A 15188-nucleotide genomic window follows, 5' to 3' on the forward strand; every position below is an offset into this window, starting at 1 on the left:
TTGTCTTACTTTTTTGGTTTGATCATCTGGCGTATTTGGAAAAATAAGAACTTATTTATTTTTCAAGGTTTATCTTGGAGTGCTTCTAATACCGTAAAAGTTTCCTGTAGCTAGGCTAGACAGTATAATAGTACCCACAAGAAGGACTCGTTTATAATGCATGAGCTGTCCCTTAATCATCATCTATTAGGTAATTGGTTTCACTTAAATACTGATGGAATGGCCAAGGGCGAGAAAGGATTCGCATCTGCTAGAGGAGTGCTGCGAAATCTGGTTAGGGATTGGATCTTGGGTTATAATCATTATCTAGAGGAATGCTCAATTTTTTATGTGAGCTTTAGGGGTATTCTAGATGGGCTGCTTGTTCTACATGGACGAGGATATGATAGAGTGTTATACGGATAGCCTAAAGGTGATTAAAGCCATTGAAGACAGACAATCGACTGTTTCTAATTTAGCTTTGGTTAGAAGAATCAAACAGATGTTAAAATAGGAAAGGCAATGAATTTTCAGGTATTTTCCTAGGAAGGATAGTCGAGTTGCTGATGGGCCTGCTAAATTGACCTCTAATAGTAAGGAAATTGTGTAGTTTTTTCGAAGAGGCTTCTAATGAGTTATTACTAAATTTATGTTGGTTTGTTTTTCCAAGAAAAAAAGTTACCAAATTAATTATCTAACCATATAAAAATAAGTATAATTTAGCGGGTAAATCATAAAATAAAACTTTTTTCAAATTTTTATATTTATTAATATTGTAAACATATATCACTATTCAAGTGAATAATATGTTTGTCACCCATTATTATTCCAATTGATAAAGGCCACACGCTTTTCCATAGTAGAGCCGCTTTCAAAGCCAAAAGTGTGGGACTAGTTCCGTTGAATCTCTTTGAAAGGACCTCCCTTTCCATTTCCATCCCACACTTCCTTCTCTCTGCAAATTTGTAGCTGAACCCGATGGCAGTCAACGTAAAGAATCAAACTTAATGGCTACCGAATGAATGTACTACAAAAGCTAACTTTGTACTACTGCTTTGCAGTACAGGCAAAGGGTCTTGAAAGTCTTTAAACTCCTTTTGGTGGGGGTTAGTAAACCGTGGGTCGCTTTAATACAATACTCTGCAAATCGTGCCAAATCCAAAAGTCTCGAATTGCTGATTTTGAGATACCCGTTCTGAAGATTGTTAGGGTCTTGTTTCAGATGCGGAATTCAATGCTCTTTGTGATTTTGATCTTCGCATTGAATTAACTTTATTTATCGTTTTGGCTTTTTACGAAGCGTGTGGTTCGCTCGTGGTCCTTTTAGAGGTGTTTATTTACTGCTGCCTCGACCATTGAACTGAAATACTCAAAACTTAGATTTTTTGGATATTTTCTTCATTGTATTTGGAGCTTTCTGCAGGTCAACTCGAGGAAGGACACTCTTAAGGTGAGAAATGAGTAAAGTAATTTATCACTTTTACGGCGTGTTCTTAGATTAAGCAAAGAAAAACAAAAACTGAAATCCCAATTTGACATTGTTTAATGAATTCTAGTTAATATGAAACAAGTTTGCTGAGCTGAACTTTGGGAAGAAGAAGAACAAGCTGATCATCAAGGTAAGATCTGTCAGTGGCTGCATGAGTTGTCCATGTAATTTCATTGTAGTATTTGTTTTCTCTTTGAACTGGGCCTGAAAAAAAATGAGTTTTGATGATTGAATTAGACTAGCAAGCCAAGAACCAGATTTTATTAATGGGGAACATGAACATAGAGGAGATGAAAGAAATTGAAAGGGTTGAGAGAGATGATTTAGAAGAGAGGATTGATGAGCAAGAAGAGTTGAAGAGAATTGCACCTTGGACGAAACACATAACAATTAGAGGACTCATTGCTAGCCTTCTTATTGGTATCATATACAGTGTGATAGTGATGAAGCTCAATCTCACAACTGGGCTAGTTCCGAACCTTAATGTCTCGGCCGCTCTGCTTGCCTTTGTATTGGTCAGGTCATGGACAAAGTTGCTGCAAAAGGTTGGATTTGTTTCAACTCCATTTACTAGACAAGAGAATACTATCATTCAGACCTCTGCAGTTGCTTGTTATAGTATTGCTGTTGGAGGTATTGTTGTCTGCAATCAGTTCTCGGTTTCATTTTGGATGAGTTTATTGATTAATTGGATACCAATCCACCTGATTTTCTTGTTTTTTGTTTTCCATCAATTTTTCAATGCAGGTGGTTTTGGATCTTATCTGTTGGGTTTAAACAGGAAGACATATGAACAAGCAGGAGTTGATGCCGTAGGTAATAATCCTGGGAGCATTAAGGAACCTGGGATCGGTTGGATGACTGGGTTTCTCTTTGTGAGCTGCTTTGTTGGGCTTCTGGCATTGGTTCCTCTAAGAAAGGTATGCATGTTTCTTCTACTTCCCTTCCTTTCTATTCTGTGTTTCCAAGATAGGTTGATGATAGTTCATCTGCTGTGATATCAGTGACTCTTAGTCGGTAATCTGGGTCTTAATTTTCTAATTCTAATTTTTGTTATTTCAGATTATGATAATTGACTACAAATTAGCTTACCCAAGTGGAACTGCTACAGCTGTTTTGATTAATGGGTTTCATACCCCCAAAGGAGACAAAAATGCTAAGTATGAATCTACTGTTCCGAACTCTTTTCTTTTCTAGTTAGAAATGAAACAGGTTTTGAGTGTGGCGTAACTCAAGCTTGTAATGATTCATCTTCAGGAAGCAGGTTCATGGGTTTCTGAAATTCTTTTCATTTAGTTTCCTCTGGGCTTTCTTCCAATGGTTCTATGCAGGTGGAGATTCATGTGGATTTTCTCAGTTTCCCACATTTGGCTTGAAAGCCTGGAAAAACTCGTACGGGATCCAGCTTTCTTATTCTCTATGTTTGTCATCTTTCCACCTATACATCTCTTGCCATAATCATTGATTCAAGAACTTCAATTTTGCAGATTTTACTTTGATTTCAGTATGACTTACATAGGAGCAGGAATGATCTGTCCACATCTAGTAAACATATCTTTGCTCCTTGGTGCGGTGCTTTCTTGGGGAGTAATGTGGCCACTGATCGGTGGGCTCAAGGGAGAGTGGTTCCCTGCAACATTACCTGAAAGCAGCATGAAGAGTCTAAATGGTTACAAGGTTTGCAGAGCTTCTCTCTTAATGATATCTTGACACCAATATCGATATGCATTTCTCACTGGTTTCCATTTATCATGCAGGTTTTTATTTCTATTGCTTTGATCCTGGGGGATGGACTCTATAATTTTCTGAAGATACTGTTCTTCACTGCCAGAAACATTCACGCTAAAGTGAAAAATAGCAACCGTAAAACATGTAAGTTAGCTACTTTCTAAAATGTCCTTTTCTTTGGCTCCTCTCCAGTTTGTTACTTTGATTGCGCCATCTCCTATGGAACTAGAAAGGACCGTTAAGCAATTCTGATCTTTTGTTTTCATGGTCCATTTTTTTATGACAAGACATGTAAAATGGAGTTCATTTGATTTTTGAGTGCTAAACCTGATACGGGTGATCATGTTTTCATGGATCATTGGGGAATAAAAACTTCATTAACTTTCTTAGGGAGCACCAGCTTCACTAACTTCCTTTACTTGTAATGCAGCTCCCGATAACCAGAAACAGCTCCCAAATGATCTTCATCGAAATGAACTATTCAATAGAGAGAGCATTCCTATTTGGGTAGCATGTGCAGGATACACCTTTTTTTCTGTCATTTCCGTCATTGTAATCCCTCAGATGTTCCCCGAGCTGAAATGGTATTACGTAGTTGTTGCTTACATTCTTGCACCCTCTTTGAGCTTCTGCAATGCTTATGGTGCTGGTCTGACTGACATGAACATGGCCTATAATTACGGAAAAGTAGCCCTCTTCGTGCTTGCTGCCTTGTCCGGAAAGGAAAATGGTGTGGTTGCTGGACTCGTGGGCTGTGGTCTTATTAAATCCATTGTTTCAATCTCATCTGATTTGATGCATGATTTCAAGACCGGTCACCTAACTCTCACTTCTCCAAGATCCATGCTTCTCAGCCAGGCTATAGGGACAGCCATCGGCTGCATTGTAGCTCCTCTTACATTCTTTCTCTTCTATAAAGCTTTTGATCTGGGGAACCCTGATGGTGAATACAAAGCCCCATATGCTCTCATTTATCGAAATATGGCAATTCTTGGTGTTCAAGGCTTCTCTGCCCTTCCCCAGTATTGTTTGCAGCTCTGCTATGGGTTTTTTTCCTTTGCGATAGCAGCCAACTTGTTGAGAGATTTTACTCCCAAGAATATTGGGAAATGGATTCCCATTCCAATGGCGATGGCTGTGCCTTTCCTTGTTGGTGCTTATTTTGCAATTGATATGTGTGTGGGGAGTTTGGCTGTTTTCGCATGGCACAAGCTAAATCGAAAGAAGGCCAGTTTGATGGTTCCTGCTGTCGCTTCTGGCTTGATATGCGGAGATGGGCTGTGGCTTCTTCCTTCATCGATCCTTGCTTTGTTTAAGGCTCGTCCTCCAATCTGCATGACATTCTTGGCAACAACATAGACTATGTTAATAACACAGAGAGAGATAAGAGAGTTCGCAGGCCTATTTAGTTACATTTTACAAAAACTAACTTTGTTGTAGTTGGAAACAAAAAAAAAAAAAAAATAGAATTCTGACCAGTATAGTGTTCGATAGACGATAGACAATCTGTGTCTTCTAGTAATAGGTAAAAGACAACATTTTAGATATGTATCTATGCTGTTCTAAAGTAACACACCTTATATTATATGAGCTTGAAGCCTCAGGAAAAGAGTTAGTTCTTATGCATATCAGTGTATGTAAAAACTTGTAACAAAATCCAGCTTAGCTGAAGAATAAAGAGCTATTCAATAAAGGGTTCCGAATTCAAGCAAAGCAACTATTATGTTACTTGTACCTTTGTGTATTGTCATTCAGACAAATTGGTTGTCTTGTTGGATACAGTTTTCTTAAAGTTGTTCTTATTGTCTTGTTCATACTTCAAAATATATGGAAATTTGTTTGCTTATATATATACTGGTACCTTCTAAGAGCTGTTAGTGCTGAAAAACCGGACCATCCAATGGAACCATTTTAACCTGGAACTGGAGGCATGTCCAATCCCATGTGTATATTGAAATCAAATTTTCACCAGATACAGTCTTCTTAAAGTTGTACTAAAATCCTTTTTGCTTATATATGCTTATACTTTATAAGAGCTAAAAACCGGACCGTACAGTTGGACTGTTTCAACTACTGGTGATTTGTTCTGTATGGTATGTATAATAAAACCGGGTTTCTGTCGGACCGGTAAAAACCGGTTTTATGTCTGAAGCCATGCCATTATGATTATTTTTGCATTATTTCTGAAACCATAAACCTTTCTTTTTTTTTTTTTTTGGGGGGGGGGGTGGATAGCAGAATGTGAATAACAGCTACATATCCAGAAATTGTTAGCAAAGGAAACAATGCTGCAAGTGTACTATACCAGGAGGAGGAATGAATTTTCTTCAACTCAACAGCAAAAGCTTTTGGTTTCTCATGAATTTAAGATCCAACTGGAAGATTCACCGTTTTTTGTGCCATTTAGAGTTTTTTTTTTTTTTTGGGGGGGGGGTGGTTGTGAAGATTAAACAATGGAAGGACAAAATTCTCATTGATGGGATTAAAATTTAGGAGTTAAAAAGTACATTTCAGTCTATGTAAACAGAAAAGTAAGGTTAGACCGGAGTTTGTGTGGAATTCATTTGATTCTTTTTTTGTATTTCACATTTGAACCCAATGTAGAAAACTTACTTACACTTATAAATTTTTTTTAAAGTTGTATTCAAGTTTTATAATTTGTACTGAAACCTGTGGTACTCTGGATAAAACCTAAACTAGCTCATCTATTTAAGCTATTCAAAGTTTCAAGCTTGATTTTCTGCAGTGCTTTGAGCTGTTAATATGTATTAAAAAATAAAATATTTATTGATATAATGGAAACACCAAATCAATTTGAAAGTTTGTATATATGAGAAATATAATTATATTGACTTTATTATTGTTAAATTTAATTCTGAAAATAATAATTGTATATCATAAACATAATATACATATGTATAGAGATGTTCAAACAATTAACCGAATTGAACTAGTATTAACCAAACCGAAATTTAAAAAAATTAACCAAATTGAAATTTATATGTTTTTATTTTTGTTGGTTAAAACAATATATAAATTGATAATGTTCATTTGATGAATTATTCAAATTAAAACTACATATAATTTATAATATTAATTGTTAAATTTTGTTAATTATGTTAATTACCCGATTTCGAACTGAATTAACTGATAACTGATCTTTCAAAAAAATCATTAATCAACTTCCGATCGAATTAGATCGGTTAGCGACCGATTAACAGAATTAGATCAGTTCGGTCAATTATTTCAGTTTTAACCGAAATTTGAATGCCCCTATATATATATATATATGATATTTATATAATATTATAAAATATTAATGTATTAAAATTTATATAAATATTCCTAAAAAATTATATAAATATATATTTTTTAAAGAAAATATTATTAATAGGAATACAAAGAAATGTCATATAGTACAAACCATGAATAAACTAAAAGATAGAGAGAGAAAGATAAATTGACTGAAAGTGCAACCCTAGAATGCTGAAATTTGTGTCCTAACATTGCCATCATCAAATCAACTTGACGATGAACATTAATCAGCCAAAAAAAATCACCAAAAGCCCCAAGAGACCTACTACATCGGCGATGCACAAAAAGTCAAGTTGTAGATAACTTATCATTCTCATATTAAATCTATCACCATCATTATAATCTATTATAATAAAAACCTTTCGAGAACTGATCCTAATAGATTTGGGACACCCTTATATTGATAAATATTACATATACTCAAAATAAAATAAAACTATGAAATTGCGATAAAAACCATGATAATATAAATTAAAATTAAAAACAAAATAAAACTATGAAAAATGAAAAAAGCATGACCAGTAATTAACCCGAAGATCGGAGCCGTCACCGACGTATAAAAATTTAAGGTGGGTTTGGATGGGCGATTGGGTGTGGTGCGGTGCGTTTAGTTTACTTTTTGTCTCACGCTACAGTATCGCTACAGTGTCTAATCTCACCGCCACCGCTGTTTTTACACTAACCGCAGGTAAACGCACCGCCCATCCAAACTCACCCTTAGTTTGAAAAAGTTAATCATTAGCGTTTTTCTACGGAATGAAAAGAAATTTTCTATCTATTATAATATAAAAAGCACAATTATATTACATGAATAATAATATACGGTTTATGGTTTTGGTATTAGAAGTAATAGTTAAAAGAAGGCCCAAAATTCCAAGGACAATGGGCTGTTTCGGCCACTAAGCTCAAAGCTGAAGGGCCTCCTCCATGTCCATGACGCTTACTTACATAAGTGTGCTCAAAGCTTCAGTCAAAAAGATCTTGACTAAACCAGTGATGTGGAGAACACGCGCCACCGGAAAAGCGTGATGGAATCATAATGTTGTTGATGGAGTTGCCGTATAAATGGCGGGAGTCTAGACTGGGTCGAGATTTCACAAAGACTGAACAACCATCTTTCCCTTATCAATTGGCGTTTAAACCCTCCTATCCTTAAACGTCCACCCCGTCTTCCCCCATTTTGTCTTCCTTTAACCATTTTAGCTCCTCCTTGTAAATTTCTTCAGTTCTTGGGTTCTGGTTAATTTCATGATCGGAAACTACTAGCTTTTTTTCTCCTTCTTTTTCCCCTTTTCTTTTGGGTCTGCTTTTCGAAGATAGAGGAAGTGGAAGAGTCGGAGCAGTGTCGGACATTCTGATTCAATGGACACCGCGGCTAGTGTCGCCGCCGGACGGAGTGGTTCGCTGCCAATGACATCTCCGTCGCGGAAGGAGTGGCGTGCCGTTTCCGAACTTCACGTGGTTCAGAACCTCGGGGATGAAGTGGTGAATTCATCTAATCATGATAATTTTTGCTGTCGGTTTTATTTGGTTTCTGAGAAAATTTTGAAATTTGGATAAATTCTCTTTCGAGTATGAAATTCGTAATTGTTTTGAGACTGGAAAAAAAAGAACAAATACCTGCACTAGTTTAATTTAACAACTGGTATTTGGTATTCTTCAGTGTTCCCTACGAACCAAAAAAATTAGGGTTTATCTGTTTCTTTTTCCTTATCTTTTAGCTCTATTTATTTGTTTTCTCTTTACTGGCATACCCTTTGGTTATCATTCATCATTAGCTAGCACACATTTTACTCCTTTTCTCGCAAGTTTCTCATTTTTATAATTTTGGGCTTGGTTTTTGGATCATGCCATTTTTATATGGTTTACTTTGGTAGTAAGTTAGGGTTAATTGGTGGTTAAATAATTCGGAATCTGAATTTGGTTTAAACTGTTTTAAGTGTTTGCTTCATCCGTAGAGTCAGAAATTTCAAGCCTTGAAGGGCGGAATTGAGCATCAATTAAATGCTGATTAAGCTGTGAAAGGTTATAATTGCTATTATTATTGGACCAGTGCTGTTGATGATTTCTTTTATTCAGATTTCTTGCAATATGCAGGAATTTGAAAGATCAAAGATGGAACAATCTGATGAGAGAACCATATATGAGGTAAGTTTCTTGGTATTAAAAGTAAAATATATTTTTAGAACGATGAAAAGTAAACATGGTTGAAATCTTACTGAGGTGCAGCATGGAAGAGAGCCTGCTGATGTTGACTTTTTTCCGATTATGGTTGATGGAAGTTTGGGTGATGACATATTGCAGCAGCAGATTCACAATGTTAGTAGACAGAGGGAAGAGCTCCAACGGATGGAGGTTGAACTCCGAGCTCAGGCAATTGCAAGACCAAGGATCCTGGATTTGCAGAGCAGCTGTGATGCTAAAATCGAGGCCCATGCCGATGCCACTGCGAAGCTTGAGGTTTGCTTTAGAATGTGATTTGTATTATTATTGTTCTGAACTTCAACTTTCAGAGAAAAGAAATAAGTCAAGTTTTAGCTGCATCTTTAAATTTTTATATGATCTTTCATTTATGAAAAAAAAAAGGAATTAAGTTTCATGTGTAAGATATAAAGATAATGTATGTCATGTATTGATTGTTGAAGTAAGTGAACAAATAAAATTGTTGAATCCTAGATGTACTGTTATTTTATTTCGATATTACATATTCTACATATCTTGTTTGAAATGGTCGTTAAAACACCCATTAGATTCATCAACACTTGAAATTGTTCTTAGCATGCTACCATAGTTGTTAAATTGAAATACTTATTGTGAATCTAAATTTTATTTTCAAGAATTGGGTATTGAGTATTGTTCTGAAGTTATAGTAAACAATTTCAAACAACTTATACATCTAAATGTTATTACAAAGTACTAGACTTATGCACAACATATATACGTATAAAAATAATAAAAGTTAAAGTACTAGACTTATATACAAGATTGAGTGAAAATGTGGCATAAATAAAGATATGATTATCTTTGAAATTCTCAACTTTCTCATTAATATTTTATATTTTAAAAATTTCAGAGTATATTTAAATTTTTTTTCTTGTGGGGGGGGGTTAAAACTATTAAAATTGCATTTTTACGTGATTGGGTCTGAAGTTTGATCATGTTTAATTGGCGCTGGTCCAAATTTACCATATGTATATTGAAGTTATCATATGTTCCATATTATACAAACTGGTTTGCTTGTGTATTGATAAATAGATACTCCAAGATTTCACAATAAAACCACTTTTCGGTATAGATATGCATCAGTTTTGTAGGTAATCAAGTCATATTGTAAGATAAATATTGAGTGTCATACAATATTAATAACTATGCATGCTACAAGTAAATTCTACGATGATGCTGTCTTTTTGCCTCTTTCAACCTGATTTTTACTTTGTTTGTGTTAGGAACAAATCCATGAAAGTGAGAAGACCATAAATGAATTGAAAAGGAGGATGGAAGAGAAAGATAGAGAACTAAATGCCATCAAAGTTGAAAAAGAAGAGGTCTGCTGATTTGTTCATTCTGCTTTGCTTTGGAGGATCTCTTTTTCTTTCAAAATGAGGAGTGGTCTTATCAGTCATGTTTAAATTAGTGCTCCTTGTATTATATTGGTAGGCATGGGCAAAGGAAGACCTTCTAAGAGAGCAAAATAAGGAACTGGCAACTTTCAGGTGTGTGTTTGTCTTTTTGGTCCTTTTTTATTTGCTGTAAACATAAGCTTTAAAGCAGTACCATTGATGTGAATGTTTTATTTATATTCCAGTTGCTGCGACACCAACACCATTGGAAGTTTCTAAGCTTATTCTAGGGTTGATTTAATATATTAGCGTATATTTGTCTCTGAACTAGTAATTAGCAACCGCTGTTGTTGGTGACTATTTTTTAATACATTAACTTGCTGCTTAGGTTTGAACTATCTTAAATTTAGATGTGTTCCTGTTCTTTTTCTTTCCGCAGAAGAGAACGTGATCATTCAGAAGCTGAGAGAGCACGACACCGGAAACAGATTCATGATCTTCAGGAGCACGTTGAAGAGAAAGAGAGGCAGCTTATGGAGTTGCAGGAACAGGTCCCTATATTTGCATGATTTTAATGCACATTTTCTTAATTTTCAATCCCAGAGGTTAAGGGGTGAATATTCTGCTTCACTGTGAAGTAGAACAAGTAACCCTAAGTAACAATACTCTATGATTGTAGCAATCTCAATTGTAGAAAGTAAAAGTTCTCATTGTCAAGAATGTTAATTGTAGAAGCCTAACCTCCAAATAATAGGCCTACCGTAAAACCGGGTTTTATGTTCATGAGAAAGTAAAGTGTACCTAACTCAAATAAAGACTGATAAAATAAACCAAAGAAACGAGTTCATTAATAATTTAAATCCTGAACTTGGAAGAATCTTATCCATCATCCCCCCTGGTTGAAAAGAACTCAACACTGAATGGAACAAATAGAATTACTTATTTTCATATTAACTTAATTTACAAGAGTGATGTTTTTCTTTCCTGTTCGAAAAGAAGCCATGCAACAATTACAATTACCTGTATTGTTGATTGCTAGAAGACATCAAGCTGCATTTCCTAATGGTAGTCTTATTTTTCAGTATAGAGCTGCTCAAGAAACCATTCTTTATAAGGATGAACAGTTGAGGGAGGTTCAAACTTGGATTTCTAGTGTCCAGGAGATGGATGCTTTACAGTCAAGTACAAACCACTCTTTACAGGCTGAACTGCGAGAACGTACAGAGCAATATAACCAGCTCTGGCATGGCTGTCAGAGACAGGTTGATGATCTTTTAGTTTCTTGCTTACACCTTCCTCTCTTTCCTTGAATAAATTAGATTTGATGTAATTTTGGTGAATTTAGATTGACCTTGTTTATGGTTGTCTTAGTTTGTGGAGATGGAGAGACTTCATTTACAAACAATACATCAGCTTCAATTTGAACTGGCTGATGCAAGAGAGAGGAACAGTTCTTACACAGATGAATCACATGCATCCCAAGCAAAATCAAAAGATTTATCTGAGTTTGGTAAAAATAATGGAAACCAAGTGGATTCCAATGGAAGTGTTTCAACAAATAATGCTTGGGTCATTTCGAATGGTGCATGTAACAGTGTTCAATCGTTTACTTCAGATGGTAATTCGCCAACTGAGGTAAGAATGCTGGCTTTTCTGGTGTGTCATAGATTGTGTTTTAATTGGAAGTTTAATATTTATAACCATCTATATGGTGATTATAGGTGTATGCTTTTTATATGGTTATTTATTTCATTGGAACAATATGATATAACTGTATCTTTAGATTTATTGAAGTCACGATTTCTGCTCCCCTCCCTATCTCTTTCCACTCTCCATCTAATATTTGGTTTGAGAATTGAGATCGAGCTAGTAATCTCATTTTAGAATATTTTAGTTGTAAAGTTTGAGCTATTATTTGATAAATAGTCGATTATTTTGTTTCAAACTGTCTTGTTTATAACACTTTCTATTAGTTTTTCCCCTTATATGACTGTTTTTGCTATCAGCATCACAATGACCATAATCCTAGTATTCCAATTGCTCCATCATCTCTACTGGGGATGCCTACATACCTCCCACCTGGGCAGGTGACTGCTTTGCATTCATTTGTCATGCATCAACAGGGTTTTCCCCATTCTGTGGCATCTCAAGTTGGACAGTACTCAATGCCAACAATTTCATCCACCCAACAGTGGCAGAACCAACAGGTATGGTCAAACCAATGCATTGTCAATTTTCTCACAGGGTTTTCTTTGTTATATATAAGGGTGTTTCGTCATATTTTTCAGATTTCACCAGAGGATTTCCAGCTATCTGCACAGAATCAAGTTCCACCATCCCAAACTGATCAAAGCTTTGTGAGGTCAGACTTAAAGTACGAATATAAAATGTCTGTCAATGAACAAGCCATTAGTCCAGACCGTCTTAATCATATTAGCCAAGGGCCAGACATCAATTCTTTGATATCATCATCTGCTGTGAAAGCACAGGTTCTTTAAACCAAGAAGGTTCTATTCACGATGCTTAGTATTGTCATAATTTATTCTTGTAACTTGCCCCATTCTTTGCAGGTCCTTGATTCAATTAAATCAAGTTTCATTGTGGACCCCCAACCTGAGCCAAGCTTGGAGCAGGTTTCCTCACAATTTCATGGCGCATTGACATTAGGCACTCGTGAACAGAGCTGTGAATCCCAGGTTTGTTAATCTGACTAGTCTTCAAGCGGTTGGATATCTCAGATCTAATCTCTTACTTAAATTTGAACCGGACAGGAACTGATTATTCTGAACATGAATAACCATGTGCTTGAGGACCAAGTTCTATCAGCAGAAGAAGCAAGTACTGCTGCGAGCCCTTCTCCTCCTGATTCTTCGGAGCACTCTGTTAATTTCAAGGGAACAATGACCAGCAATGGTGCTAATGCTATTATGCCTGAGAAGTCAGTTTCAACTGGGCAGACTAATATCTTGATATCAGCTAAGACTTCTGAGACTGCTCTGCTTGATGAAAGATCATTGTTAGCATGCATAGTTCGCACAATTCCAACTGGTGGCAGAATTCGAATCAGCTCAACGGTTAGTTGATATGCAAATAAATTTTCTTAATAGTCAACTTAGCTCCTATGGTATTAAACCCTGCCCAAATGGGGTTTGACTTGTATCAATCAATTGCAGTTGCCAAATAGGCTGGGGAAGATGCTTTTACCATTGCACTGGCATGATTACAAGAAAAAGTACGGAAAACTGGATGACTTTGTAGCTAGCCACCCTACGGTTTGTTTCTTGCAACTTTTTACATATTTGTTGGCATGGAAATCATACATTCTGAAGGTTTCATAATCTGATTGCCATATGATTTCAGTTATTTGTAATTGAGGGTGACTATATTTGGCTTCAAGAGGGAGCACAGGAGATGATAGCAGCAACTGCAGCTGTTGCTAAAGTTGCTGCAGCTGCTGAAGCTCCATCTTCATACTCCTTTTTGCCTTCTGTTTCTGTTACACCGATTGCACAGCGTAATCGGCTAAAGAAGGCGCTTCGATCAATTGATTCCTATCATGTGAGAGAGAATGCCCTTTTCAAGGAGCATGCAGGCATCACTAAAATTGCTTCTAATGGACAGCAGTTAGTAATGCAAAATCAACATCCCAATGGAATTTGTGTTGATGTGTCCAGAGGTTTCTCCAATGTAAAAATATTGAGCCAATCTAAAGATCCAAGTGTGACTCGTGTTGAAAGCATGGCATCTGGACATGGAAGGTCTAATTCAAATGTTGTCGGGAAACAGCAGAGCAGGTATGTAAAATCCTGCAGATAGCTGAAGGTCATTTATCAGTGGACGTTTTCGTGGCTTAAGCTTATTGAGTTTAATTGTCCTGTAACATGGCAGGACAACCGGAGCTGCATTATCTTCAAGAAGATAGTGAAGTGCATTTACCTCAACTGTGAGATACTGGTTAACCATTGTGCTATACCTGCATTCCCTATTCTACGACTGGTCTTTCACCTTATGACTTCATTTTTATTCAAATACTTGTGTTTGATGCTGATATCCAATACATTCAAGATATGAGTATAGACATATGATCCTCCAAATACATGGAGGAACTTAGAAGGAATTGAACATGCCTCTATCCAACTTTCACACTTGAGTCCAAGTAATTTAGCATTTACGAGCAATTTTAATTTTTGCAACAAGCTAAGTTTGAAGCATTAATATAATGAAGTGCTGAGATTCTGCACTATTGCATTAGATAATATGTTTCTCCTTTTCTGCTGAGATTGGGTGAATATGTGAGATATAGCATACCCTGTCTGAGATATTAGATAGTTTTTGCCCTGAGCAGTTATAGAATTGTATGGGGCTAATCAGGTATTTACGGCTAGATCATCAGGTTAACAATTAACTTAACCTTAACGAATTAATATAGTTTCAGTAAAGCATACTTGAATTTCATATAATTTGTAGTATCATCATTTAACTTGATAATTTGGAGATTTACCAATTTTAATTTTGTTCTGGCAGGATATATGCCGAACTGCAATATTCAGCTGTGGATCAAGCATTATGGAGATTGCAAGCATATTGGAAAATGATGTGTAGTTAAAATGTATCTACTGATCTTGGACACAAGCTGAATATTTAAATTGTTTTAAGCCTTTTGGCACTCCATTGTTGAATAACACTATACTGCTGCCTGTTCCTGTCCTATTCCAAGCTGTAGATCTGATTTTTCTGCTTAACCTATGTTGCTCCAGGTTTTTTTTTAATATTCATATCCTATAGTTTATGTTTGACTCCCCATATTTGGATGTAGAATGATTATTGTGCCTATTCAAATGATCAAGTATAAACTAAGAAAACCTTTAAAAAGAACAAACTCGGTTGATTTACTGTAGATCTAGGTTAGAAAGTACGGTTACTGATACGTCTATTTTAGGGATAATATTAATTTATTATTCTTAATATACAAGTATTAAATATAAATCTTTTAACTTGGATGGGTAAGTTGGATTCAACTTTCAAATGGATTATAAACCTTTAATTTAATAATTCATTTTAATTATTGACCTGCACTTAAAACACCAGAACTAAATCCATATTATTAACATGCCAAC

At 35.7% G+C, this 15188-nt stretch overlaps 2 protein-coding genes across 6 annotated transcripts; both read left to right on the forward strand.

Moving 5' to 3' along the window:
* Positions 1 to 859: 859 nt before the first annotated feature.
* On the forward strand, positions 860 to 4913 carry LOC105800172 (metal-nicotianamine transporter YSL3). Of its 2 annotated transcripts, none has more exons than XM_012631128.2 (9): positions 860 to 1429; positions 1536 to 1598; positions 1706 to 2101; positions 2216 to 2388; positions 2531 to 2628; positions 2726 to 2860; positions 2956 to 3145; positions 3226 to 3340; positions 3627 to 4913. In XM_012631128.2, exons 3-9 carry the CDS (start codon positions 1735 to 1737, stop codon positions 4553 to 4555), a joined length of 2007 nt encoding a protein of 668 aa, XP_012486582.1. In that variant the 5' UTR covers positions 860 to 1429; positions 1536 to 1598; positions 1706 to 1734; the 3' UTR covers positions 4556 to 4913. The 2 variants fall into 2 exon arrangements, with proteins under 2 accessions (XP_012486582.1, XP_052476971.1); XM_052621011.1 differs by having other exon boundaries at positions 861 to 1429; positions 1989 to 2101.
* A 2570-nt stretch (positions 4914 to 7483) lies between these two features.
* On the forward strand, positions 7484 to 14874 carry LOC105800174 (uncharacterized). 4 transcript variants are annotated; one of them, XM_012631132.2, is made up of 16 exons: positions 7484 to 7996; positions 8591 to 8659; positions 8741 to 8971; positions 9958 to 10056; positions 10169 to 10224; positions 10511 to 10622; positions 11154 to 11333; positions 11443 to 11706; positions 12078 to 12278; positions 12360 to 12560; positions 12642 to 12767; positions 12843 to 13145; positions 13245 to 13343; positions 13432 to 13865; positions 13960 to 14014; positions 14596 to 14874. In XM_012631132.2, exons 1-15 carry the CDS (start codon positions 7874 to 7876, stop codon positions 13991 to 13993), a joined length of 2532 nt encoding a protein of 843 aa, XP_012486586.1. In that variant the 5' UTR covers positions 7484 to 7873; the 3' UTR covers positions 13994 to 14014; positions 14596 to 14874. The 4 variants fall into 4 exon arrangements, with proteins under 4 accessions (XP_012486586.1, XP_012486588.1, XP_012486587.1 ...); XM_012631134.2 differs by having other exon boundaries at positions 7485 to 7996; positions 8816 to 8971; XM_012631133.2 differs by having other exon boundaries at positions 7485 to 7996; positions 8609 to 8659.
* The last annotated feature ends 314 nt before the right edge of the window (positions 14875 to 15188 follow it).

The sequence above is a fragment of the Gossypium raimondii genome, chromosome 9 (assembly GCF_025698545.1).
Source record: "Gossypium raimondii isolate GPD5lz chromosome 9, ASM2569854v1, whole genome shotgun sequence".
Taxonomy (NCBI): domain Eukaryota; kingdom Viridiplantae; phylum Streptophyta; class Magnoliopsida; order Malvales; family Malvaceae; genus Gossypium; species Gossypium raimondii.

What these genes read in the sequence shown, in the direction of transcription:
- LOC105800174 (XM_012631132.2), top strand. Translation starts at nt 7,874, where the DNA reads ATGGACACCGCGGCTAGTGTCGCCGCCGGACGGAGTGGTTCGCTGCCA. An exon ending in ATGCCACTGCGAAGCTTGAG is followed by an intron (nt 8,972 to 9,957) that starts GTTTGCTTTAGA and finishes TGTTTGTGTTAG; the next exon opens with GAACAAATCCATGAAAGTGA. An exon ending in AACAGTGGCAGAACCAACAG is followed by an intron (nt 12,279 to 12,359) that starts GTATGGTCAAAC and finishes CATATTTTTCAG; the next exon opens with ATTTCACCAGAGGATTTCCA.
- LOC105800172 (XM_012631128.2), top strand. Translation starts at nt 1,735, where the DNA reads ATGGGGAACATGAACATAGAGGAGATGAAAGAAATTGAAAGGGTTGAG. An exon ending in CATTGGTTCCTCTAAGAAAG is followed by an intron (nt 2,389 to 2,530) that starts GTATGCATGTTT and finishes TTGTTATTTCAG; the next exon opens with ATTATGATAATTGACTACAA. An exon ending in TTGAAAGCCTGGAAAAACTC is followed by an intron (nt 2,861 to 2,955) that starts GTACGGGATCCA and finishes TCAATTTTGCAG; the next exon opens with ATTTTACTTTGATTTCAGTA.